Consider the following 24587-nt stretch of genomic DNA (forward strand, 5'->3'; position numbering starts at 1 on the left):
TGGCTTTGAAACCAGGGGATGCAAATCTCCGCAGCTCCAAAATCAGATAATGCACCCCGTGGCCTATTTGTATTTAAGTGCAGACAGTCGAGCATGTTCAGATGAAGCGTATCAAGAATGATCAGCAGAGGTGTCCTCCTCTCCATAACAAAAGGACCAGGGGGTTAAAAGAAAAAAGGAATTAAGTGCAGTTTCACTTTAGAAATCAGTGATTCACGGACACAGGACATAGAGAGTTAATGTATGGACATCTATGAGTGGATGGGGCCTGAGTATAGTTGAAAACAATCAAGGTGTAAAACATTTAGCTTAAAATGTGATTTTTAACCATGATGCTGACAGATGTGAAAAGGGGATATGACATAATGGACAGGCAACCAAAGAGCTTTGCCATAATTAAATCACTGTCTCTGGTTTGGGAACTGCCAGAAACATTTTGGATGATGAGAGTACATAACTCAAAAAATATTTACCATAGGTCTGGTCATTTTTAGACATTTGAATGTGGAAAACTTGCATATTAGAACTTCAGTTACTGGAACTTGTTTCAAGTGCCAAGCCCAGCAACACTAACAAAGGGCTATTAATTAGTGTGTGGGTACTTTTATTCTGAAAGCTAACTTCCGCTCTCACCCGTGCTATTTTGTCCACTGGACGCGCCTCTAGCAGCACAAGAAGCACTTTGTCTCAGCGGAGGGGGTGTTGACAGGAGAAAGAGGGAGAGGTGGAGGGGGGGGGGCTGAATTGGACTGGTCCGGCTCACTTGCAGCGCAGAGCCTGCAGCGGCAGGACGAGGGCGGCGGAGGCCGGAGGGAAGAAAGCGGATCGGAGTGGACCGGGTCGGGCAGACATACACAGCACTGGGATGCAGCGGGACACCGGGCGGGGAGGGGGCCCGCATGATTCCTCACAGTCCGCAGGCTGCGATGATGGTGGTGATGCGCGGAGAGCAGAGCGGTGGAATCCTGCAGAGCCCGACACACCGCACCGCGAACCCGCAACCGAGCCCGAGACGCCGCAGCAGGGATAGACGCTCCCGCACCGCTCCGCTCCGCCGAATCCTCATCAGCAGAAAACCGGGTTTCCAAACTGATGCTTGAGCCAAACAGCCGGTTTACTAGACTACCTCGCAGCTCCATTCATACTCCCTCCAGCCCCTCTGCGGAATGAGACGGGGGGTTTGCGGTGGACGCAGAGACCCGCTTTGAACCGAGCCCGCTTTGTGTCGCACCGGTTTCGATGTGCATGCGCCGGTTGTTTTGAGCCGTGCGACGGACAAGAGAGGGAAAGATGTTGGTGCGATGTTACCGGGGGAAGCTGTCGGTGTGGGCCGCCCTGTGTGTGCTGGTGCTCTGCTGGTTTTACATTTTCCCCGTCTACAGACTCCCCCGCGATAAGGACATAGTGGAGGAGGTGCTGAGACAGGGGGAGGCATGGCAGAGGAACCAGACCGGTATCGACTTGTACAGGTTCGTCTCAGGGCTCAGATTTCTCTCCATTGATCTAAACCAGTGTTTCCCAAAGTGTGGGGGGGGGGGGGGGGGGGGCTCAGCTGTCCTCAAGTGGTTTCTGGTGGGGCAGATAAGAAAGGGGTTAATGAATTACAGCATGCAAGAAGATTTTCCTATTTGTTTTTGATTTTAAACACTTTACTATTTACCTTCTCAAAAGTGGATGTATGGGGGAAAAAAAAAAAAATCATAGATTGGAAATCTAGCAAAAAGAACAACTGTAATTCTCAACAAAAATAAAATGTTTCTAAATGTTTGAATCTGTCAAAACTTTATAAGATATCACTGAGAAATGTGACAGAGTACCGCAGGCCATACAAGCATAAACACAAACACTCTTTATTAGGTAGCACAGAGGCTTTTTCATCTGGGCAGTTACTCTGTTTTTAAATGCAAACTGGATCAACAGAGCTTGTTAGTTACACAGTGGCAGTCTTATTTAAAGATAATCCATCAGAGAATATGTGCAGACGATTCTCCTGAGGCAATGCCGATTAGGATAATCAGAGAAGGTGACACTTGCAGGGCAGGGCAGGGCAGGGCCTACTGGGGAATGAGATGAGACGGGGCTGAGGAATTAACAGTGAAAGAGATGAGGACAGTCCCAGTTTCCAATAAGCTTGTAACTGAATGCTCAAATCCTTTCATCTCCAGTCTGATATTATTAAATCGAGGCATAAATAACCTAAAATATTTGATCATTTCCTCCCACGTACAGTGACTGACCTCACACAGTGCCCCTCTGTCCTGCCATATTAATATCCATCTTGCTCAGGCCATCCCTAGGCAATTAATTAAGCAGTTATAATAGCCTGTCTGCCGAGGATCCCCAGATGTCCTGTGGAATCCAATTTATAGATAGATAAAATACTTAATTAACCCCTTGGGGAAATTCAGGAATTTTTGTTTAAGTGTCTAAACTTATTATTTATTTTAATTTAGAATTTCCCACATCCTCTCTGCACAGGAAGTTGTTGACAGACTGCTGCGATCCACAGAGGATGTTTGCGGTGACCAAGGAGAACTCGCCAATGGGAAAAGTGCTGTGGTACGATGGCGAGTTTTACCACTCGCACACTGTCAACAACGACACCTACCCACTCTTTGTGCAGGTAGGAAGGAGCGTATGATAACCATCCATATAAACAGGAGCTGTAATACAAGAGGCCGAATCACAATTGTATTTGCAGTGACAGTCTAAAGGGTGTGAGTCTTTCATTCTGCTTCGGGGTCTAAGGGTTCGTTTTCCCCTCAGAGTCACGGACTTCTTTGCAGTCCTCAAGACGCATGGCTTTCAGAGAGGCAGCTGTCCTCTTGAAAAGTAACTAAGACCAGATGTTGGAAAACAATTTTTCTACCACTCAGCGCAATACGACACTGTAGTGGGTACTGTGGGTTTCAGCATGGATCCTTGTTGATCCATAATGGAGGTGGGGGAGGAGGCAGTGGAGCCGATAGACACTCTTAAAAGCAGAGAGGATTACTGCCATAGTCTTCTCAGTGTGAGGGGGAGTCATTGTGAGGATGTGGAGAAGTGAGGAGGAGGAGGAGGAGGAGGAGGAGGAGGAGGAGGAGGAGGAGGAACCGGTTGGAGCAACAAGACCACTTAAAGATGCTGGAAACATCAGTAAAAATACAAGCATGTAGGATATAAAACACAAAATATTCTTCTTTCATTTTTATTTACTCAGCTCCGTGATATTTGTGCATCATATCTCTATACTACACAAGAGGGTCTGTCCTGTTATGTTTCTTTCCACTCCAGTCTAATCTAAGATGGGGGTATTTAAACCATGGGTAAAAACTGGAGGTACGATATGTTTCAAATTTCACCCTCTCAAGTTATCCCCCCTTTCATTTCCACATAGAGACGACAACAACATAGTGCAAAAATGGACCTAGAGTGTGTATTTATGCCTCTGTGTATGTGTGTCCAAACAGGTAAGGGCTGTTGGGCTATTTTTACATGGTTCCATGCCTGTGTGTGTGTGTGTGTGTGTGTGTGTGTGTGTGTGTGTGTGTGTGTGTGTGTGTGTGTGTGTGTGTGTGTGTGTGTGTGTGTGCATCTGGATGAGGACGTTTATATGTGTTTGTGCCTGGAAACAGGACAAAATGAGAATCTCGGGTGTAAGTGCTGTTGCCGTGGTTTTTGTGTGTGCAGCACACCTCGCCAATAATCAAGAGTGGACCCCTATCACTGATGTCGCACAACTGCAGTCTGATATGCCGGTCGGTAAATGTGATGAATATCTGACCCTAATTTGCAGGCGTGAGCTGTGCATGTTCATTCATGACGGATGGGGGAGGAGATGGTGAATAAATAAAGAGATGAGAATATGAAGTGAGAGTGGCTGAGCGAGATGAGTGCCTGTGTATGAATGTGGAGTGGTGGGCTTGCTTCTGTTCTACATTTGGAGTAGATTGATTCACCCAAATTAGAGGCTGCATGATAAACGGATTCCTTGATTAGTCATTGAAGAAAACGAATCTGCTATCGATTCTAATAATGTATCATTTAAGTTGTTTTCCAACAACAATACCAAATATTTTCTTCAATAATGAGGATTTGAGGTTGATTAAATCCCATTCAGAGCAAGAGGAAGAATAAGGTGTGTTTGTGATTTGAGTGGACTGACCCTTTAATGCTAATCGTCAAAGTTACCCAGTTTATTTCCTTAACTCTTTGACGGTGTGTTTCTGCGAGGAGGAATCTGCGTTGTGCCCTTGTGTTCCATCCATCAAGACCCTGTGTCACGATGATGCTGCTGGTTATTTTTCTCTGTCTATCACTGTGGTGATACAGTATGTTGCTACATTGCACAACTTTGTGCTTTTGGGACTCTCCGTCTAAGGCTCGCAAGCCCTATTTTTAGTAGCGCGGTTGCACTTACTGTACAGGCCTATATTGTGGCCAGTTATGTGTTTCCCAGAAGGAAGGTAACTGGTATTTAGGTGGGATGGACAATGTTCAGACTCACATACATACTCTGTCATCTCAACTACCAGTGCTGTGATTGCAGGTCTGAACACAGACAACCAGCCACACTACACTAAGCTGGCAGCAGCTACAGTATGTGGGCATCTGCCAGGGAATGTGCCAATTAGGGCTTTGACAGTTAATTGCTGGTTAGTTCAATGGCTCAAACAGAGCATCCATACACACAGCTTACTGGACTCTACAGTAGAGTCCTATGATCTTTTCTTTTCTGATGTTCCCTTCATGTACTTCTTCTTTCTATTGTCCCATGACAGTGTATGCAACAGACATGGCTGGGTTAAAGGTTATGCTTTAAATAAAAGAATCTAATTTCAACATCACAAAAGGTTTGGCAATCCCACATAAAAGTCTGTCATTTACGACGAAAGCTGTTGTTCATTCCTAAATCTCATGACAACGCACACATTGAAGGTTTCTCCATATTATATATATATATATATATATATATATATATATATATATAACTGCCATTAATCCAAATCTTTTTCCAATATCTTGACAGATTTTGGTTTGGTTTGTTCAATTAATGCTTTTGGCCATAAAATGTCAGCAGGAATCGGTGAAACAATACCCATTACAATTTCCCAGAACCTAAACTGATGTTTCACATTGATTTTTTTTTTTTTGTCATTCGACCAATGGGCCATAACTGTTGTTCTACTCAATTTACGGTAATATAAACACAGAGAAAAGCACAACAAACTTTATTTTTTGACTCACTTGTTCTCGGTTTCGGTTATATATATATATATATAAAAAAGTTGCACTATGTGCTACTGTAATAAGTGTCCCCCGTCTCAAGTTTTAGCCCAGCTTGCTGGTTCCCCTCCCCTGCTTGATGTCCTCTTAGCAGGCTATTGTCCTCTGACTTACCCCACTGTCACGGTCCAAAAGAGACCCTGAGGTAAGAAGTGTGTGTGTGTGTGTGTGTGTGTGTGTGTGTGTGTGTGTGTGTGTGTGTGTGTGTGTGTGTGTGTGTGTGTGTGTGTGTACTCCAAGGGGAATAATGAGCACAATTGTTTCCGCCGTCTTGCTTAATCCATGCCACTGACTTAAATGCAGCCAAGGCAAATAGTAAGGACATTTTTGGCCCTTGCTCTTGAAGTGTGGTATTTCAGTGTCCTCTGTAACAGATTTAATACTGGCCTATCCAAGGCTTTAATTTAGATGATGATAGGGCAGTGATTCACAGCCAGGGTAATTCTCCAGTTGGTGTGGGGTACGTGGAAAGATTGTGGAATCGTTTTTGAAAAATATGGTTTGATTTAAAAGTAACACCACACATTTAGACAGCTTTAACACCTTGTGACTACATGTCGTGCCTCAGAGTGCCTAAAAAACCTGTTAGCATGTGAGCAGAATAATGTAAACGGTTAAGTAAAGTAATGGATAAATGGTTGTATAAATAGCTAAAAGAGAGGAATAAACAGCTCGAATCATTTGCTATTATAAAAAGTAATTGACATAATTAACTGAAAGTAAAGGATAAAGAAAGGGTTATTATTAAAAGCACTGATTTAAACATTTGAACTACAAGTAAAGGATAAACAGCTGGAAAAGCTAAAAGTAAAGAAAAAAATGTTAAAATGGCTAAAAGTAACCACTATCCACTATACCACTATACTAACCACAATCTCAACATTTAATGCTACAGTGCAGTTGTATTAAAAATATTGTAAAAATATAATCACAACTGTTAATAATGTTGAGTTTAAAATCAGCTGAAATGAAAGGGTACTTCTGTCAGGGCTGGGGAGGTATGTCAGACAAAAAAGGTTGGACCACTGCAATAGCGCAGAGACTGAAGGTAAGACATTTCCAGGGAACCTAATGGAGTAGTAGGAGGAAAGCAATTTTTTTTTAGAAACTATGACTTCACACTTCACATCCGTGCAATAGTTTTTGGCCTGATGATATGAGATAATCTTTGTTTATGTTTACAAGAGTGCTTTTTTTCTTGGTTGTACACCCTGTTTCATTTAAAATATATTGAGGGATGCTTGGTTTTTCTGATAACTTCACTGCACATAACTCCTTGACTGTTTAAGAGGCATATGCCAGAAGCTGAATCTCAAGATGTATGACCTCAACCTTAACTTCTCCTTGCTGGTTTGTCTGTCGGCATGCAAGGCTGTTAAGGGAAATTAGCTGTAGTCAAGGTCCAGAGCTTTGCTGAACACAGTGACTCATGCACCTGTCTCAACTTTCAGGTATAAGTTCAGAGAAAATTGATATTTCTTTTTGTGCATGTACGCAACTGGCTTCATGTGTATTCTAACAAAGCTGCATGATATCTTCTGCCCAGGACAACCCTCTGCAGCTGCCCCTGAAGAAGTGTGCGGTGGTGGGCAACGGTGGCATCCTCCGACAAAGCAAATGTGGACGGCACATTGACCAGGCGGACTTCATCATGCGGTGAGAACGAAACAACACTGCCTTTCTGTGGCTGCAAGTGTGTGCAGGAATATGACTGCGTCACTGCTCCTCCAAATGTGAATCAGCCGTGCCCAAGAGAGCAGCCAAACACCATCAGGCATCAGCGATAATGAGAGCTGGTGTCGACTGTAGCCCAGAGAGAGAGAGAGAGAGAGACACACAGAAAAATGAGGTTGCTAGGAATGAGCAAGCAAAATAGGAACACTAAGATGATAAGACGAGGCATAAAGGAGAATAAAACCATCTGGTGGCAGATTAAAAATATTTAGATTTGAGAAAACTTAATCCTTGATTTAAAAAAAAAAAAAAAAAAAAAAAAAAAAAAAAAGGGGGGATTTTTCACGAATTATCTTGTTGCCGAGAGAACTAATGTAAAATCTATAGTTGTTAAGTTCAGATCAGACCTTGGGTATAAAGAAAAATGCATGGCATCCTACAGTATATTGGGTCGGCTGCCTGAAAGATGTTTGCAAAACCTAAATAATGGAACAAAAGCCTAAATAATTATTGTCTGTCTTTGACTATAAAGGCTTCTAAACCAGTACACACATCCAAATGCAAATCAAAAATACAGTTTTATTCCATTTGTGCTACGTGCCTTTGTATGTCAGTTGATTGACTCTTCATACAGCCATCATCTTGTTTACATGAGGCATTTCTGCAACAAGTCTTTCAATTTCCTCACGCCTACATTCTAGGAAATATACGGCCCATTTTGTTCTTCAGCACAGGGTGTGAAAGACAGACAGAGCTGGAAGAAAATGAGAGACTTTCTTCTACAGCGGTTAGATAAATGTAGACTGTATGTCGTTAGTTCAGTTTTAAAACACATCTCTTTTGCTACTGTGCCTCTTTTGCTACCTGCCAAGTAAAGTGGCTGGTGTCCACTTTACTCGGGTCTTGTCAGTCTCGAGTACCAGTGGTCAATGCAACATGGATAAAAAAATTACAAAAAAAGTGTTGCTGACGTTGTTGTTTTTGCTAGCAGGTGTTGTGCAGTAAAATTCTCCTTTTCCTGTTGCTTGTTTCTGCAATTGCGGAGTGGAAAATCTGCCTCTTTTTGCACTGGCTCGTACATGCCCAGTGTACATGAATGGTCAAGCGATATGCAGGTGTGATAGTATGTACGGAGGTTATTTCTTATACGGAGCTGGAACCGTCATCTGGACGGAGGATAGTTTTTGTTTTAAAGTGCAATTTTACAATTAAAGCATAGTTCTGTGGACGTAGCCTAAGTAAATCAATTACATCAGATACATGCCGGTGGGTCGCGGAGCAGAGACAAACAACCTATGTCATTTAGGTTGGAGAACCCGCTGGCTTACTGTTGTGCTAAGCTAATGATATACATCAATAATATGTGTTGATCCCTGTCCAACAAATTAAAGACCGTATGACCTCTAAAATGTGGACGCGTATTCCCAACTGTGAGACATATACAGTGGGCCGGGTGAACTAATGAGGACCACAGTGTTTTACATGTATTTAACCAGCAACCAAACCCAGAGCTGGAACAACAGTCAGAACAGCCTCTGCAGTCTCTAAAGTCAGTGACATGCATTTCCAGAGTGGCCTTTTTGCAAAAACAGCATCAGGCTGCTGCAAATAACAAGCGTGCTTACATCAAAATGATGTTAGACCTCTTTATCCTGACTGGTCACATTGACTGTGCTTGCTAAATTTCATTGGGATGTGATGTGAAACAAAAAAGTAAAGCTTCGCTCATGGATTATCAGTGTTCTCATCACTGTCAGCTCACTCAGACAAAAGGAGGTGAAATGCGATGCTTCCTGAGGATGAGCATCAAGCTTGAAACACAATCGTGTAGTAGTTCCTTGGAGTAGATCCTGCTCCGAGCCTTTTGTGTGTTCTTCACGCCACTGAGTACCTGTGTTTGTGCACATATTGAGCATATTAAATTCTCTCACCTTTTTGTATTCACTATTCACTATCTCCCCTTCTTTTTTGTAAGTGTGACCTGCTTGGGGACGCTTTTTACATTGTTTCTTTACCACCACGTAACTGCTTCCACGGACTCTCGTTTCATTTCCAGTTTGACGCAGGGGGCACTGTTGCACAAAACCCCAAGATGCTGCAACTAAAACATTTTAAAATGTGTCCAAAAATATTAAAAATGAACATAAAAAGAGACCCTGCCTGCCCTCCAGCAGGATATTGAGTGGTGCTTCAAAAGGAGATGAGAGGATGATGTGATTGACCACTGCATCAAAATATTCAGCCTGGAATGGACTGTTTAGACGAGATGATTTTACCAGCCCAGGCCCCATCAACTCTTTAATCAACAATTATGGTCACCCAGCTTCCTCAGGTAACCAAATGCTACTAACAGTGAAGGAGAAGTCGAACAGCGACTGGTCAACATCAAGGAGGGACCCAGAAGACAGAATGTTTACCGAGACAGATGAATCTAAAGTGGGAACTTATCAAAAACCGGGAGAGATAAACCCAGAGGGAGGAAACTCTACAGCAAGCACCCAATGACACTTTCAGCGTTCACAAAAGAGGGGAGCCCTTACCAGCTGTCTTTCATTTCCTGCATCTGCTGATCATGAACGGCTCTGATGTGACAGAAGTCATAAACCACAGATCAGGCTTTTTGGGAGGAAATTATTCCATGATTATCGTAATTCACTCCATCAAACACATTACCTTGCAAACATGAAAAGTGAATTTAGAATTTAATGTCATTGTCCACTTTAATTTGCATTACTTTGTGTGTGGTTTTTTTTATTTTATTTTTTATTATTTTTTTTTTGTTTGTTTATTTTGTGTGTGTGTGTGTGTGTGTGTGTGTGTGTGTGTGTCTGGCAGAGAAAGAAAGTTAGAAGAAAGTTGTATCGTGTAAAATGGAAAACATGTCAAACATGTTCAACCATTCGTCGCTGTAATTACGCAGGGACGTCGTCATTCCAGTTTTTAATGATTTACAATATGTTCTGGATGAACAGGAGCAGTTCTCATCGTCCTCTCTGCTCACTATCACAATCAACTCTAATTAGCCACAATGACTCACATAAATCCTTTAATTGTTTATACTGTTTGTGTATGTGGGTGTGTCTGTGTTTGAACAGCTTCCATCAGTGAAAATAATGGATATAATACGTGTGTTTTTGTTGATTCAGGTGCAACCTTCCACCACTCTCAAAGGAATATGTGGAGGATGTAGGAACCAGAACACATCTGGTTACAGCCAACCCCAGCATCATAGAGAAAAGGTAACCAGACTGAATTTTGAACATCACGCCGAGTCAGAAACATGTCAGCATCTAATCAAAGGCTGAGGGGTGACAGAGCGGAATCAGTGTGATGATGTGTGGAGATGTACTGTGACATACTGACTTTTAAGAAACAATGATTAAACTTAAAAGCGGAGCATAGACCGAAACTGAAATATGCATTAATCAAGTATTTATATAGCAACTTCAAACGACAAGACGACTCGAAGTTTTTTGCATGAGATGTAAAAAGGCTTTAAGATAAAATGTAAAAGAAATAAGTCAATATAAAAAGCCACATGAATAAGGTAAAAGAAAACAAATTAAATGAAGCACACTAAACAGAAAAATGAGGGAAATGAGGAAAAACAAATCATAAGCCATTTATTCCTCAACCTCTCTGTCTGTTCACTCTAAATTGTAAAATGGCATTTAGTGCTCATGAGGCAACATCAGTCCAACACAGTGACCCCATGTCCGTAATGTTACATGTGACAGCACAGGAAATTCATTTCCTCCATACACGGGCAAAAAAGGAAGAGGGAGCAGACAGTTCCAAACATGAGATCATGAATGACTCAGAACTGTGATCTCAGTTGTTGAACCACAGCATATCGAAGAAGTCGCGCTCTTTCTCTTTATCACTCTGTCTTTGTTAATCAGATTTCAGAACCTTCTGTGGTCGAGAAAAGCTTTTGTGGACAGTATGAAGGTCTACGGCTCCAGCTACATCTACATGCCAGCATTCTCCATGAAGCCTGGCACCGACCCATCACTGCGGGCCTATTACGCCCTGGCTGACACCTCCTCCAACCTCACCATGCTGTTTGCTAACCCCGAATTCCTGCGCACTGTGGGTAAATTCTGGAAAGCCCGCGGCGTGCACGCCAAACGTCTCTCCACGGGGCTCTTCCTGGTCAGCTTGGCCCTCGGGCTGTGCGAGGAAGTGACGGCCTACGGCTTCTGGCCGTTCTCCGTCGGCCTGGACGAGCAGCCGGTCAGCCACCACTACTACGACAACATCCTGCCGTATAAGTGGTTCCACGCCATGCCCGAGGAGTTCGTCCAGCTTTGGCACCTGCACAAAAGCGGCACGCTGCGCATGAGGGTGGGACACTGCCCCCCTCAGGAAGGAGGGAGTTAGAGCGATTTTGGGAGTGGTTATTGCGGTCAGGTGAAGCTTGGTGGGCTACAGGAAGCAGATCAAGACATTTGGGTCATGATTAAGCAGGAAGTTGTTGTCCTGACATAAATGGGTGCACATATTTCCTCTGAGGAACCTCGGCACTGCATCTGTGTCCATACACACTCCCGCTAATCCCTAATTATCATGAGAATGTCCTCAACCCAGACCAGCACCATCAGGGACAGAGGAGACATTGGCACATGCAGGCGCACACACGCAGGCGCACGCACACGCACACACACACACACACACACACACACACACACACACACACACACACACACACACACACACACACACACACAAACACACAATGTAAAATAATCAGACATTCCCAAAACCTGCCATATCTCTACCCCTTGTTTATGAAATCGTGTGTGTGCATGGATGTGTCTTTTTTATGGGAAGCCTCAGCTGGGACTAATAAGGTGAAAGTGTGTGTGGTTGGATGTGTGGGGGATGGGGTTTTTCTGTATGCTGACTACTGTATCTGACTGACACATGGGGCAGCTGGACCAAACCCCCCTCTGGGTCTTTGTTAAACAGAGACAGAAGGAGTGGAGGACCAGGGGGAATAATAAAACGCACTGAAAGACTGGTGAAACAGGAGGAACAAGGGAGAGATAATGGTGTCTAGTACCTAGTAGCTTGAATAGGGCTGAAATTTAATGGAGGAAAAAAAAGAAGAGTGGCGGGGGGGGGAGAAAGAGTGAACGCTGGAGTGTATATGAAAGGATTTCTCTCTGCTTTTCTTCAACCGAGCGCTTGATTGGCATTCTCCGGTGCCAGACAGAGCTTTAGTTCAAAGAAGCAGGAGCCATTAGAAATGGAGTCTTAAGTACTATATCCCCTAGAATGTTTAGCCAAGCTGCATTTTAACCCTTCGCCGAAAAGGGAAAATGAACACCCCCCCCCCCACCTCCTTGTGTACCTACATTGTTTTTGTTTGCCAAATGTGATTTTCAGGATTAATGTGAATTCTTTTTTCAGTGACCATGAAGAGAAGAGAGGAAGCATTATTGACATATATAATGAGATATGAACATTTCCTGCAAAAAAAAGAACAAACAAACAAGAAAAAAACATCACACTTAGGTACCTCACCTTTCATTTGGCGTCATCACTGACTGACTGTTTGGTACGATCAATCACAGGCAGGCTCCTTAGACAAAAAAACAAACAAACAAAAAAACAGCCTATCCCGCTTCTTTCAAGAGGTTGCTAGAAGTCGCCTCTTGGGAACTGTACTATACTTGCCAAGTGCCAAGCCAAGGGAACAGTGGTCTCTTTGATAAATGTTCTCGCACTGTCCTTGGGCTCTCAAATGGCGAGACACTGATATAAAGAGAGGTTGTGACATAAACAGACTTGAGGACTCGATGTCACCAAATGGCATTTTAATGGGTGACTTTGTTTCTTCTTTCTCTATAGATTCAAGTGTGAATTCTTCACCCACTTAATGTTATGAATTTTGCATCAGAGCACAGGAAGAACTGAGCCTCTCTCCTGTGCTCCTTATAGTTGTTTTTTTTTTGTTGTTGTCGTCGTTGTTGTTGTTGTCGTTGTTGTTTTTTTTAAATTTGTGATTGTTTTCGGGTTGTCCATCTGTATGTCCGTCCCATTCTCGAGGACACGATATCTCAGTGACACCTTGACGGAACTTGGACTCAAAGATGAACTGATTCGATTTTGGTCGTCAAACGTTAAAGGTCAAGGTTTTGGCCTTGTGAACACAACATATCTTTAACACCTTGAGGGAATTTCTTCAAATTTGGTAAAAACGTTCACCTGGACTCAAGGACAAATTGATTAGGTTTTGATGGCTAAAGGTCAAAGATCAAGGTAACATGACCTCACAAAACATGTTTTTGGCCTTGTGAATACAACTTCTCAGTAACAACTCAAAGGAACTTCTTCAAACTTGGCACAAATGTCCACTTGGAATCAAAGACGAACTGATTAGCCTTTGGTGGTCAAAGGTCAAGGTCAAGGTGACCGCACAAAACCTTTGGAACGAAATATCTCCGTAACGTCTTGACCAAATTTCTTCAGATTTGGTATAAACATTCATTTGGACTTAAGGACGAACTGATTAGATTTTGTTGGTCAAAGCTCGAAGGTCAAAGTCAGTGTGACCTCACAACACACTTTTTAGCCATTACTCAAGACTTCACACAACGGTTATGATAAAATTTCACACCAATTGTTTCATATGACTCTGGATAAACAGTTGATGTAATCTGAAACTAGTGTGAGTCACAGAGGCATACAACTGCAGGATGGTAATTCTAGGTTTTTTTGTTGTGTGTTTTTTTTTTTTTTTTTTGTGCACAAGGAAAAAATAACTCGCTCGTGAAACCACCATGACAGGTGTTTTTTTTGGTACTTGCAGGCCTTGCAGATGGACAACAATGTACTTGATTTAAATTTTTTTCTTTTTGTAAAAAGAATTGTTATTTAAGAGTGATAAATGTGACTGTGCCATATTTGTCAGAATTGCAACAAAGGATGACTCCACATGGAAAGTGCATGGAGTGTACCACAGCCCTTCAAAATGCTCCTCAGACTCAAGGTGCAGTACACGGCGATAGGTTAGTGCTTTATGCTTTTATCCGCTCCTTGTCTGTTGAACTGAATAAGGTCCAGTGCCTTTTGAGATGTTGTATGGCAAAAAGAATCATTCAAATGCAGGATATTTGTAATGCTCATCATGACCCCTGACTTCATGTAAAATTTACTTAAAGTGAGCTACATACGGCTGGACCAAGTTAATGAAGTGGAACAAAATCAAATCATTTCCAGTCCAAATGCACATGTAGCTCCTGGAGACTGGGAACTGAACGTGATGAACACTTAGACCAATTTGTTTTTTTACTTCTTGTGATGTTTTCTTATTTGCACCTTTATTTTTTTTTTTTCTCTCCTGCCCAGTATTTGAATGAATGACTTGTGACATAGCGTGGAATTCTAAGTAAGCATGATGATTTTTGAACGTGTATGTGCTTTTGGTACACAGATTTTTATCTATTTCCATTATGTTTTGATTCGCATCCATCCTATCTGACTGATAGAAGAGCTGCTGCAGAGCTGAAAATTTCTTATGAAAAAGGAGCTGAATCTGAGATGTAAACATTGGTCTTTTAGCGTAACGACCAAAGTAAACTTTTTCAAAAAGCTGCTTCTCTCAGCTCAGCAACTCTAAATAAACTGCAGTTGTTGCTCACGGAAAACATCCGAGTCTTTGCCACCGTGCTCTTCCTGCTTCAACGTGCACAGCTCACATTCACGTGTCGTGTGCATCTTGTGAGTTTAAAACACTGAGTCTTAACCAGTGACATCCCACGTTAACTTTCTGTCACTGATCTAGCGTGGAAGAACATGTAAGAGCAATATTATCACCATCAGCAACAAGGGCAGCATATCATTGACAGTCTTTTACATTCCAATCACAGGTGTCACGTCGAGCAGTTGAACACGTGCTCTACGGTGTCATGATCATGTGTTTGACTCGCTTGACATTCTAGGAAATACACTTATTCGCTTTCTTGCTAATAATCACATGGGAAAATCAATACTACTTTCAAATGCATATGTTAAATTTCTCATCTAACTCTTGGGAGGGTAAAAAAAACCAAATGAATGTATTTTCCCAAAATGTCAATCAATTACTTTGTGTGAGGTCCATGGGGAAAAAAGAAAAAGCCTAATAGAACAGAGCGAAAATAGAAGACAGCAAGCAAACAGTGACAGTTTTGTGGTCCATTTCCTTTCCTGTCTTAGGCCAAAAGGTCACATTTATCAAGCCACACAGTCTGGTCATAGTAAGATAACATGTTTTGATCCTCCAAAGCAGCCATTTTATCAGCTGCACTGATCTTTAGCAAGACACTCCATTTCTACATTATAAGTGTGAAACCCAGCACTGTTTAGGTGTCAGTTCATTAGTTCTGCAGCCGTAACCCTCCTCATGATGATAACGTCTTCTACTGTTTGGTCCTAGTTGTTCATGCTGATGTCTTAGTGCAGCAGAGATGAAGGGATGGACTGGATGGATGTTTTCTTCTGTTAAGTCTTCACCTACACAGTGTGAGGACATGTTGTATCACAAATGACATTACAAACTTAATACGAAGTGGGTCAAATGGTAAATGAAAATACATTTTACAATATACAATACATCTGATGAGACTACTGAGTGTTTTGGCAAAAAAAAAAAAAAAAGTTAAAGCCTCTATGTGTGGGATTTGATTTTAAATTTCTAGAGTTTTTTTTTGTTTGTTTGTTTGTTTTTTGTTTTTTTTTCAAATTATTCTGGTGGCATAAATTGTCTGCAAAAAATTCAACAATCCCAGTGAACGGTATATGTGTTACCACTGGGGGCACCAAAGTCAGCAATTTTTCAAATTGTACACATAGTGGCTTTAAAAAACTTGACTCAGATCCTTAACAAATCATCAAAAATTAAGTATATTCCATGTTAAACTATACTCTGATAATCTGATTCATTATTGACACAATTGTAGTTGTGGTGATACAATAAGTTAGGTTAAAACAAATAATAATCATTTTAAAAGACTGTTTGACCCATTTTTGACAGATAACAGGCTACAGAGCATAACATTTCTCCATGGTTAAATATTTGATGTTGTGCCAAGCTTTGTTATTTTGAACGGCAGATGTAAATGTGCTTTATTTGCTTTGACTGACTGATTTTTGTTACAAAAAGATGAAGAAAAAAAAAAAGAACTTGTTGAAGGCACTGCTTTTTGTGCCAGCCCAACGGTCACCTCCTCTGCTCATGATCTGATGTGAACGACCCTGCCTGAGCATGTTAGAAATACATCAGAAATGCAGTTCAACCAATTGTATGTGCCACCTGGAATAAACTGTGAAGGGTAGAAAAAAAAAAAAACTGATGAAAACAACCATATCCTTATACAAGGCAAACACTGGTGTCCAATAAAAGAAGGAGATTTAAAAAAAAAAAAAAAAATGCTTGCAGCTGTGTGGTTTTCTTAAAGGTTGTTCTGGTGTTGAAGTGGTGTCAGGTGTTGCTCTGCCACATATGTTTTGTTTTCTAGCCACATATTAGAGTGAAACAAAAGACAAATCTAGAGCAGCTGAGCATCAAATGAAGAAAATGTTTTTTCTGGGCTTCTCCTACCGTTTCCTGTGCCTTCCATTTGTGAGGGTGTGCAGGAATTTTACTACGCATATAGTTTGTTCAGTGGTTATGAATGTTTCTGCTCCCGCAGAATGGCAATTATGGCATCAGTGAAACCCTCTGCTCGCCACAGCCCCATCTGTCTGGCCTGTTTTCTGGGCCATGAATTTTTAAAGATGTGTCAGCAAAAGCTGCACAGCTGTCTCCAAGGCCCCCGTTCCCCGCTGGACCATTCAGCTTCACATGCACTGTGTTTATGATCAAGGCCCGATTTTGTCTATCTGGTGTGGAGAGATAGCTGAGAGGATGGAGCATATTAACGATGACAGAGATTTAATTAAGGTTTGAAGGAAACCCAAGAGAGTGCATTTGAGTGTGTACGTGTGTGTGTGTGTGTGTGTGTGTGTGTGCGCTCGCCTGCAATAAGGCCTGCATTACTTGTAACAGGACAGTTCCACCTTTAGGGAATTATACTATATTTACCCACGCTAGCAGCGTAGCTCTGTGGATGGCAATGTCACTCTGTTGGCTGATCCACCACTATGCTCAGCTGAGTTTGGTGATCCTGTCTTTTCCTCTTGCACCATCAGCAGGTTGACATCTTGTCTTGACAAGTGTTGGATGGATTCAGACACTCATGTTCTTTTCAAGATGATTAGTAAAAATTTTGGTCATCCCTTCCTTCGTTTAGCACCATCATCAGGCCAAAATTTCAATTTGTCCAATACTTTGCTTTATGACCAAAGACCTGCAAAACTGATGACCTTCCCATCAGCCTCAGCTCTACCTTGTGTTAAGTGCTAATTAGGAAATCTAACATGATGGCCATAAGGTGAGGAAACCTATCAAACTGTAGCTAAAAGACATGTATTTACATATACCTCTTAAACTTATATAAAACTTTGGGAATTGACCACATTTGTGATTTTATGTTGAGCTATTTCTCACTGATTTTCATTTAAGGGCCGGGCAAGAAGTGTAGCAGCCTCAGAACCTCACTTTTTCTCTAGATGCCAAGTCTGTGTCTTCTTTCTATTTTTGGCACTCAAGCAACCTACCCATACAAAGTAGGAAATGTTCAAAGTTGAATGGGATTAAGGAAATCTCTGTCTCTCCCACACACACACATGCATGGTGTCTGCACTATTAAAGCTTATCATAGCAACTCTTGGACATGCATGGGTGTTTTTTATCTTTCCACAGCATGCAGAACTCACTCATCACGTTGATATGGAAATAAGGTTTTGTGTGCCTTGCAACACTGACATTTAATAAGCTTGAAGGATTTAGTCTTTATGTTCAGTTACACTGAATTCATGAATAGCTTTTTCTGTCACAAACCTTTGACCTTGTTTCATTTTCTGTCCTTATTCTTGTTGTTGATGTGTTAAAAAACAAATCTGTGTTCAAACAGCTCCTCTAGAAGAGACGCATGATTCGCTGTGAGTGGTGACACGACAGTGAATCAACTGTAAACACTATTTTGGACAGTCAGATGACCTCCTTTAAGTCTATAATGAAAGACTAAGAGGTACTGAGCAACTGGCTATGTCTTGTTTTTATTTGCTTATGGCACCACTCTTAGCAGGTGATTTTGCTTGTCTTTAGATGCATCTTGCATCATAATATACCTCAGGACTCTATTAGGCATTTATTGGCAGTAAATGGATCCGTCTACATGTATATACCCACTAAGACTTCCAGGCTTTTCCAATCTTTGGCCAGAGATGCCACCAGATATTCAACTTTTTAAATGGGATTTCCTTGTACAGTATAAGTCACTTGCCAGCTCATTTAGGAATCCTGTCAGTGTATCCTTTTCAATTCAACAAATAGATCTACAGTGTGGCTAGATTATTTAGGAGGATTATCCAAGGTTTCAGTCTTGAAGAACACTGATTTTCTTATTAAAAGAAAACTTTCGAGTGCAATTTATGATTAACAAAGCACATCCAGAACATGGGGCTCCCTAAATTTTGCTCCTCTACTTAGTCAGCCTAACACTTGATACAGCCCCAAGTGCATGCAAAGGTTAAGAAAGATAGATAGATAGATAGATAGATAGATAGATAGATAGATAGATAGATACTTTATTAATTAATCCCTTGAGGAAATTAAATAAGAAATCTCCAAGAGTCAGAAAAATATGACTACTATGCAACAAAAGAAAAAACACTGTGCAAACAGTCACCTCTCTATCTTTGCCATGATTGCAATAAATGTTTCCATCACCCACCTGTTTTTATGTGCACTTTCAATTTGTATAAAAAGTCAAAATATGCTTGGTTGAGGTGGAACGGTGTGTCAATGAATAAAAAGGGGGGGATGAAGGTGGGTGCCATGGAAACAGACTACATGAATGAGTCATGACATACAGTCCATGAAGCAATTGACTTCAACATTACTTGTCATTGAAGAGGGCTGAAGACTAGAGAATTGGCGCCACCAACTGTTTACCTTGATGCACCCAACTCCAAATATTTGCATAACAATGGTGGGGGAAAACACACATTCATTTGCATTTTTTTTTTGTTTTGCATATTTCCAAGGAAACTCAGTTTAAATTTGTATAACATTTGTATGTAATCTCAGCTAACGTCTACACTGCAACTGCAAAACCTGACGCACAACTTTGATTTCACTGTATGTGGCACACTGTACCACATTAGCTCCATCGAGGGCTCAAACATTGCTCTGCAGAAGTATCATAGCAGCAGCACTGTCATGACTACAGACAGGACTATATACGCTGCCTTTGCGTAAGTGGTTTGCTGTGAGTACCTGCTGTTTGCACCAATGTCAATCACTTATATTTTGAAATATAGAGGAGTAAAAGTCATGGGATCATAAACATTCATTTAAAGTTAAGAAACTTGCAATGCACTTAAAATTACACTGATTGAGTAAATCTATCTGATATTGTCCTCCATCACTAAATGAGTATCTACAGTAATATGCTATCACGCTTCAACAGCTTAGCCCAGGCTGAAGCTGTCTGATGGATGCCTATGAAATGAATCAACAGTGTAATGCCACTTTATGGTGGCCATTAACATGATGCTGTAGGGTTTTGTGTTGCAGGCACAGACACACACATACCTACACAAAGATACAGTGGCAAGAAAAACTCACTTAAACATTTTGAATTTTAAACATTTTAGACATTATTCACAGGAAGCATCCGCTGATGTGAATCATGCTTCGCGAAAAAGAGTCATCTCGAAGATTTTGGATATTCATCAGTCCACAATTCATACCAGCTGTCTATTAACGACGCGGATTCAGTTCTGTGGCTAAGATGAGGCACAATGCAGAATGATCAATGAGTTAAAAATGAACCTCAGAGTAACAGCTGAAGGCGTAAAAGCCATGGACACCATGCTACTCTCCAAAAAAAACATTGCTGTGTTTGCCAAACAGCAGCTTGACACTCCACAACACTACAGAGAATATGTTTTATGGACTGATGAGACTATGGTTGAATTATTCAGGAAGAACATACAACACTACTCATGGTGTTTAAAAAAAAAAGGGACTTGAAATCATCCAACATGAAAACATCATCCCAAAGGAGAAGTAGGGTGGAGGGATCCAACCGCCCACGCAGAGATTTGACCATTAAAACACTGGGGTTTGTGAGACTGCATTTCCTTTCAATTCCCACTTCTACACCACCTGTTAATCTACTCCAAGCAGCCAGAGAAAATCTTACCATCTGTCTGGACTCATAGCACTGGTGTGTCTCTAACATGCTTACTTTAACAAACAGAGATCTTTAGTGTGTGGTTGTGGTACATATGACCTGTTCTTTAAAGGAGCTATATGTAAGTTTTTGCTATTGCTAACATTAACATTAACAGCTGTTTACTCACCAGTCTAGAAGAAATGTTGCGAGTTCAGCATCCAACTTCATTCCAAGAGCTGCCTCCAGCAGTGGAAATGCTTCTTTTGTTCTACTGAAGTTAGAATGCTAACTACCTAGCCCCATGCCCAGCCGGTCACTTTCCAATACCTTCCAGTCTGCCCTGCAGAAGTAGCGCTGCTCAGAGAGCGTATGATAACATATTGATGGCTGAAGCTCTTGGCAAGACCAACCCACTCCCGGCAAGAAACCATGTTCGATGGCAGAGAAAACGTACATATAGCCCCTTTAACATGTGTTAGTACATGGAGGCAGTTCAGCAGACAGGAAGTCAAAATGTGTTTTTACAATTATTGAATTAATGGATGACAAATAATGTCATATGTCATAATATTTGCAGATACTAGCTGCAGATACAGTCTACTAGCTGCTATCCCTTGTTTTATTCCAAGCAAAGTCTCAGAAGGAACATGTTACAAACAACCAAGCAGTGTCACATCTGAAGGCTGGTTCTGTCATTTCTGCACAAAAGTGTCTTTATCAAGACATCTGGCTAATAAGCACCATATTCTCAGACAAGACGGCCATCTGTGGACTCAGTCTGAATTCATTCATTGGGTCAACACCATTAAGTGCAGTGTCTCAGCTGAGGGATATTTCTGGCTCTCAGTAGGCTATACACTTTATTGATCAGGTGCAGCTAGCCGTCTGAATTCACAAATGCAGATGTACTGCTGCATGGAAGTATACGTACCTATATGCACATGCTGTATAACGGATAAAGGTTTTGCCTCCCTTGTCATCCTTCCCTCTTAAATACAAGTGATATTTATAGAAGATGAAAGGAAACAGATTAAAACAGTGTCTCTGCTGTGCCACCTCAGTGTTCTCAGCTTATGTGAACATATCCCTCAGTGCAAACTGCCGTTGTCAAGATCTGCAACGGGGTACCGAAAACCATCTTGTGCTTTCCAAAATGTTGTTTTCTCTAAATTTTTTAAGACAAGAACAACTGAGCCATGATTACTAGTCTGCACAACACGTCACCTTTGCCTTAGAAACAAACTGGTGCGAGATAACCACAGTGTCAGGATTTCTGAGTGTCAGTGTCTTGAAATAAGTGAGATGTATGGCATATGTTTTAAGAAAAAATCCATTTTATTCAAGAAGCATATTAAAAGATAACTAGATTTTGAAATTATTTAACACCACCAACACCTATTTCTCACTTCTTTCAAATTATAAATAATGTCACGTCCCTAGCATTAAGTTATGAAAGTGCTGGTAGATTTAACAGATAGATTTCTAGATTCAGTAACATCTTATTTATTTTGTAATTTGTAATAGTTCTGTTTGTGAGGACATATCAGCAGCCAATGTCCGAGCAATCACAATGAACCTCAGGAGTAATCCAGTGATCCAGGACCACATAAGATGTCTTTGAAGCTCCTATCTTTGTTCTGATCAATCTTTTTTTTTTTCTTTTTTTTTTCTTTGACCCTTCATGTAAATTTCTAACGAAACATCCTTGTCTGTGCCAGCAAACAAGCATCTGCATTACCTGTAGGTGTCTTTGATCTGCTGAATATAGGAGGTTTATTAGATCCTGACTTAAGTGTGCAGGTCTGAGAGTTACTTCAAAGTGGAATAAGAACAAGAATAAGAATAAAAAGGAATCAAATAAATAGCTTCTTTTTAATGACTTTGTTAGACTCTGTTGATATGGGTCAGTACTTTGCCCTCTTCATATGCACACACACGTACTCATACACACAAGTATGCCTGAGTTCTCTGGCAGCTTGTAAATTCACAGGGGAGGCTGAGGGGGAGAGAGACCATTGGGACATGCAAATGTAAACACGTTTCCCCACCGGTGCCCGTTGTCAGCTCTCATTACATCCAGCAGCAGGCCCCCTGGGCCAATTAGGGCACAGGGCTGCACTCCTAAAAGCTATGGGATTGGCCCATCACTATAACCCCCCTCCCTAGTGTTGACATTATGGAGGAATAATAAGGGAGCTGGTGGGAGGCGAGCGGTGCAAAGGAATGTTTCAATTAGTGAATGGGGAGAATTAAAGGCATTGCAGCATACTGTACGTCTAGAGCTACTCTGTTAGCTTCTTTAAGTTAATCTTTGGTATGAAGCATCAGAAAAAATTCCTACATCACATATATCCCCCCCCCCCCCCCCCTCCAACACCCAGAATCCACTATCTCATAATTGCTCAATATCACAACACCAGAGGTTATATTTTCATATTTGAATTAGGAAATTTCAACAGGACTGCAAATTGATTTTTTTTAAACTTTCATTCCGATAATGCAGATATAAAGTGGGCTGGGAGGGAGGAGCAGCTGAAGAGGGTTAGAGAAATCCGAGGGAGGGAGGGAGGGAGGGTGAGAGTTTGGTGAGAGTTTTCTATTTCTTATCCACATCTTTTTTCAGAGCTGCCCACAGTGACTTTAAGTGGGCAAGAATAATAATTTCAGAAAGTCTTCTGCAAACATTATCATTTATGCTTGGATCATATAATCTCATGAAAACAGCCCCATGGGTTGTTGGTGCAAGCAGCTTATTATGACCCATATTACATTTCTTTAAGTGGCAAAACCCCAAAAATAACATGTTTAATTATGACAGGAGCAAAAGAGCAAATCAGCTGATGTTGTTGTATAGCCACAGTGTCTGCAGGCAGGAGGTCAGGGTGGACGGATGGCTCAACAAATCCACTATTGTTCTAAACCTTAAGCAGTCCTTTACCATGGCATTGTCACATCATGAAAGTTAATTGGGTAGTTCATTATTTTTCAACAGTAATTTTTAACAGTTTACGTGTGGTATATCTCCTGCTGCCTGCAGTGAGGCTAATTCAGGACATGCTATGGGTAGCATCAGAGAATAGGGACAAACAACCTTTATGGTTGTTTAGGTTGGAGGACTTGTTGAGTGATAGAGACTCACTTCAACATCCTTGTCTTTTTCTACTGTTTGTCTAATTATTGTTGACTCATAGGCTGATCTCTTCTGTGTCTCCACATTACAAATTGAGGGTTTTTGGTGAAATGTGAAAGTTGTTTCTGTTCAATATACAAAATATATATATATGTATGTATGTATGTATGTATGTATGTATTATTAGAGAGAAAGAAAGAGCTATGATCTATCGCTCTCAGTCATCTAGCCCTCGCCCTGGTGGTGTGCCATTTTTCTCTCCATTGAATCCATAATGTATCACATAGCCAGCAGGGGGGAAAGCAGAAAGCCTCTGGGATGGTTTCCAAAGAACCCATACAGTCTATTGAAATGGACTGAAAGAACACAAGGTTTAGCTGCTGCAGTGCAACTTTAGCCACTTTGGAAATGAGTTGATCTGTAATTGTGTGGCTACTATTCAAGCCAGTGGGAATATGGGGCTAAGAAGGGAACCTAATAGATCAAATCACAACATGTAATATAAAAGGGATCAATCATCAGGACAAACCTACAGATCTCTCAAATCTGCAGCTTTATGGAGCATTTTAGTGTCTTATAACTCATTCTTTTGGTTTCACAACACTCAGCTGTAATGTGTGGGATCAGTCTGACTGCTCTCATTGGCGTCGTTCCCAGATGCAGCAGGCAGCTTTCAGTGAAGATGCTCCAAAGATCCACTGTAAGCAAACTGCCCAGCACCAAACAGCAGACAGGAAAAAAGTTATTAGCAAAGAGCAGGTGCTTACAGCAGAGTATTTGGCAGCTAAAGAGCCGGATATTTCTCTCAGGAGAAAGTGGAGACCAAAACAGAGCTAAAAGAGAGTGACTATAGACTTACATTCACAAAGTAGACAAAATCAGGAATCCAATGATGTGTTATGTCGTCCTGCATTTTGACTGAATCATCTGGTGCATTCTTAGAAACTGAAATATTAAAAATAGGTTAAATCTGTCATATGTCTGCAGTTTAAAATCAGTTAAGAGTTTAAAATCCTTGATCATGCCACCAAGCCTAACTCAATTTAGCTACCGTATAACCGTCCTTAGGGTAAACAGGAAAAAATCCATGTGGTTAAATCAACGTAGCATTAGTAATTGGAAGGACGATGATTAAATGCAGCCCCTGACATACCGGTCCAGCCATCTGCTCGAGATCTTTACTGTCAAATCAATACGCAGCACTCTAAGTCTCAGAGAGAGAGGAAGTAGTCTTTTATCAG

General features: G+C 41.3%; 1 protein-coding gene across 2 annotated transcripts; it reads left to right on the top strand.

Annotated features, from left to right (window-relative positions):
• Nucleotides 1-670: 670 nt before the first annotated feature.
• st8sia1 (ST8 alpha-N-acetyl-neuraminide alpha-2,8-sialyltransferase 1) lies at nucleotides 671-15646 on the top strand. 2 transcript variants are annotated; one of them, XR_011694156.1, is made up of 6 exons: nucleotides 671-1469; nucleotides 2479-2623; nucleotides 6815-6924; nucleotides 10089-10181; nucleotides 10845-13076; nucleotides 13181-15646. XR_011694156.1 is itself a non-coding variant. In XM_071502469.1 (5 exons), the coding sequence occupies exons 1-5, from the start codon at nucleotides 1291-1293 to the stop codon at nucleotides 11323-11325; spliced, it is 1008 nt and encodes a 335-aa protein (XP_071358570.1). In that variant the 5' UTR covers nucleotides 671-1290; the 3' UTR covers nucleotides 11326-15646. The 2 variants fall into 2 exon arrangements, 1 of the variants encoding a protein (XP_071358570.1); XM_071502469.1 differs by having other exon boundaries at nucleotides 10845-15646.
• The last annotated feature ends 8941 nt before the right edge of the window (nucleotides 15647-24587 follow it).

The sequence above is a fragment of the Trachinotus anak genome, unplaced genomic scaffold (genome assembly GCF_046630095.1).
Source record: "Trachinotus anak isolate AG129_WGS33_773 ecotype Australia unplaced genomic scaffold, CSIRO_AGI_Tana_v1 ptg000018l, whole genome shotgun sequence".
Taxonomy (NCBI): domain Eukaryota; kingdom Metazoa; phylum Chordata; class Actinopteri; order Carangiformes; family Carangidae; genus Trachinotus; species Trachinotus anak.